This window comes from Merops nubicus, unplaced genomic scaffold, assembly GCF_000691845.1.
Source record: "Merops nubicus isolate BGI_N331 unplaced genomic scaffold, ASM69184v1 scaffold32845, whole genome shotgun sequence".
Lineage (NCBI taxonomy): Eukaryota > Metazoa > Chordata > Aves > Coraciiformes > Meropidae > Merops > Merops nubicus.
Window position 1 is genome coordinate 1 of NW_008609707.1, and position 3,844 is coordinate 3,844.

Consider the following 3,844-nt stretch of genomic DNA (forward strand, 5'->3'; position numbering starts at 1 on the left):
CGGAGCTGGCCCTCTTCCTCCCTAGCCCGGAGAAGGGTGTCGTCGTTCCCTCCGCCTCCTAAAACCATCGATCTAGACAAACTTTCCCTCATTTCCCTTCCGCTGCCTTGTATTCGAACCCCACACCTTACAACCACCCCCCCTCCACTTCTAAGACTTCTCTACAAAGGGAGTGGGTAAATTATATTAGGAAAAAAAGTGCCTTTCTGCCAGCGAAATTTGACCCTTTGTTAGGACAGATTTCCCAGAGGAGACGGGCACAGCGACAGCTCCTTCTGCTCTGTGCTCTTACACTCTCAACCTTCCCGCCGCCTCAGAGCAGCCTGGCAGGGTTTCAGCAAAATGTTTATTTCTGTGGGAAGCCACTTGTTTCTCAAACCCAAACCGTGAGCAAAATGAACGATCTAATGCCGAGTGCAACTGTGGTGAGATCCATGACCCTGGAGTTTGGACAACCAGAGTATCAGAGAAGGCTCTGGAGAGACCTACTGGTGGCCTTCAGGTATCCAAGGGGCCTGTCAGAATTTTGAGTAGGGGCTGTTGGGACAGGACAAGGGGTGATGGTTTGAAACTAAAAGAGAGAGATTCAGACTAGAAAGAAGGGAGGAATTTTGGATGCTGAGGGTGGTGAGCCCCTGGCCCAGGTTGCCCAGAGAGGTGGTCGTTGCCCCATCCCTGGAACCATTCCAGGTGAGGTTGGCCGGGGCTCTGAGCAACCTGCTCTAGCTGCAGATGTCCCTGCTCAGGGCAGGGGGTTGGACTCAATGGCCTTAAACATCCCTTCCAACTCAAACTATTCTATAATTCGATGGAAGTAGACATCCCAAGCTGTGGGAGCCCCGCACCTACCCCCTCACCTACCCCCTCACCCCTACCTCCACAGCCCCAGAACAGCCGTGTTCTTCAGGGCATGCCATTCTTTGGGACATGGTTTAGCAGTCAGGGTAGTGCAGGGCTGATGGGTGGGCTTGATGATCTTACAGGTCTTTCCCAACCTTAATTATTCCATGATTTCTTCTTTCTCCACACAGCCTGAACCACTCCAAGGTGTGGCAGTGGTGACCAGACACAATGAAGTGCCCTCAATGAGTTCCCTTCCCAGGAGCTGCCACCCCATAAGCTGTGACACGGGGCACTATAGCATTTTAGAAAAGACATATTATGCCATACTCTGCGCAGAGTTTAGGGCTGACCTTACAGGATTCTTTCAGGGACTGAGTTGTGTTTGTCCAGAGCTGTCCTAATGCCTTTATTCAGAATTTCAGGACCCAACATTTCACATGCCACTACAGGTCCAGGCCAGGCTCCAGACTAGTTCTGTCCGCTGCACACATTCCCGTGTGAGAAAGTATCTGTGGAGTGTGATAAGTATAGATAAGATAGAGATACTTTAGGAGGACAAGTTTGGTCATGTGTCCTCCCTTAAATAAAGTAATTCCTGTCATACGGAGCTATACCCTGCCTAATTCAGATGGGAATTAGCAAATACCAGTGAAACTTTTCTGTGAGTCAGGAGAAACACACAGTCCTTAGCACAGTCAAAAAAAACCCCCACCACAACATTTTAATCATAAGAGAGAAAGGTACAGTTATTAAGCCACCCAAGTGAATCAGAATCTTTAGAAATTATATTGCTACATTTTCACACTTTGTAGGCAACAAGATTTACATACAAAATTCCATTATCAGAATTCAGAGTTATCCCTTTAAAAAAAGGTTTATAACTTTATCTCTAAAAATAGAAATATTTCACAGATTGCTACATAACAGATTCGTAATTTAAAAGCTTCATTTCAACTGTACCCAAAAATAATCACCTCCTGAGAGCAAAAAGCACAGCAGGCTGCTCAAACAAATGTGCTGACTTAAGATTTACCACTGTATATGACTGCTTTACATTCTAATGTTCTTTATTCTGTTAATACATGTTGGGGCCACACCTCGTGTGGGAGGAAGTTGCTTTTGCAATCCTTTTGTAGTATTTACTGTTGATAGGCAACACTTCTGGCAGGGAGGGAAGATATGATTGTTCCATTGTGAAGATAAAACTTTTACACAGCCGTGCAGTGTTTTAGCATCTGGAGCAGCTGAGCCTCTGTCTAGTGGTGTTGTGGCTAAGAACAACGACCAAAGCTTTTCTCTGAAGGGCTTATTGTTTGAATTCTTTGTTGTCTTTACATGGGAGTCACTTCTCTGGTAAAGTAGATGTCACCAGGAAAAAAATAGAAGGGAAAGAAGAGAAAAAAAAAAAAAAAAGACATGTTTAGCCCTTTCTCTGTCAAGAGCAGCTCAGCTCTGTGGAGTTAAACCCACCAGCTGGCACACCTGAACTCCTGTGCTAACACACTCCCTCATGCGTGTCAAAGGAGGACAGAAAATAAGCTTTAAAACTAAAAAAAAAAAAAAAAAAAAAAAACAAAAAAAAAAAAGACAAACACCCGGGAAAAAAATAAAAAAAAAAAAAAAAAAAAAAAAAAAAAAAAAAAAAAAATATGGCAAACTGCCTGGTAGCAAACTACCCACAATTATCTGTATTACCCAACATCCTGTGAACATCTGCTTTAAAACTATTCTCAAGTACTTTGTCCCTGGGGCCACGTAATTCTTTTTTGGTAGCAATTATGCAGAACACACCGAGATACTCAGTTTATACTAAACTTGTTTAACATCTCTCCTCAGTAAAGCACTTTCTCTACACAGACTCTTCCAGGGCGTACCTTGGAGAAAACTTCAAATACCAGGAAGAGTTCAGCAGAGTAACCAGCCCTTTCTGAGCTGCCCCCTTGGCAGTGGGGTGGGAAACAGGGAGCCCTTCCTGACTCACGAAGCACCACGCACCGTGACTCAATGAAGACAGGTTTCTGTAGCTTCCCTCCCTTCACGTTTGCCTTCACAAAGACCATTTCCACTGTGTTGCTCAACAGGAAGATAAGCTCCTTTTGCCTTACCAGTGTGCAAAGGACAAAAAAAACCCCCCACGCCCCTGAAGTAGCTTTTGACCAGTGGTGACTCCTCAGACTGAAGTTAAATCAAAAGTGCCTGTTTATGTTTATGTATACATTTTCCTTCCAGCTCTGGAAAAAAAGACAGTGATCAAATGAGCAGCGTATCTGAATTGTGTATCTAAATTGACTTGAATTTGGTAATCCCCTGTTAGGCTTATTTATCTCTGAAATACTCCACATCCGTGTAGAAGGCCCCAAATATTGTTTTCAGTCTCTGATAAAGCTTTTAATTCCGTATCAGCAGAACCCTTAAGCAGGGCTTATCCTTCTATCTTCATTACTTTAATATAAGCTAGGGAGCTGCACACTCCAGTTTAAAGGGAGTCAGGGAGAAAGCACACAGAGAACCTCCCCACGCCTGCGCTTTTCCAGAGAACCAACCTCATCTCCAGAGCACCACGAGGAGACAACGTATAGACCAGAGCCATGGGAAGACCACAGGGGCAACCCCACCCCAGAGGCTCTCCCTGCTCCACTTGAAGGCCCACTACGGCTGCAGAGATCCTCAGGCTGGGACCAGCACCAGCCCCTCCACGGGCTCTCCCTGCTCAGGGGGACAAAGCGTTACCGTGACTCCTTCCTCCGTGACTCTGAGAAGTCCTGGGCTGGGAAAGGCAGACTTTTCAAGCGCTGGTTTTGAACCAGCACTAACCTGGCAAGGGACACGCTGCCCGTTTTAGCAGTGTCATTAAAGGCTGTGGAGTTCATCCAATGCTGCTGCACATTCAGGGGGGTAAAACTGCACTGCAAGCATCCCTCGCTCACAGCTCGAACCTTCGCTTCGCTTCATCTGCAATCATCTTGGCGATGGCGAGGGAGGAGGTGGCAGCAGGAGAAGG

General features: G+C 45.9%; 1 protein-coding gene across 1 annotated transcript in view; it reads right to left on the bottom strand.

Annotated features, from left to right (window-relative positions):
- Positions 1-3,766: 3,766 nt before the first annotated feature.
- The window catches only part of L2HGDH (L-2-hydroxyglutarate dehydrogenase), a gene marked incomplete at its 5' end in the record, with an annotated part of 9,120 nt that continues 9,042 nt past the window's right edge, over positions 3,767-3,844 (bottom strand). Inside the window, one exon of the mRNA XM_008940662.1 lies at positions 3,767-3,844. This exon is cut by the window's right edge and continues 16 nt beyond it. Coding sequence (XP_008938910.1) covers positions 3,767-3,844 — 78 coding nt within the window.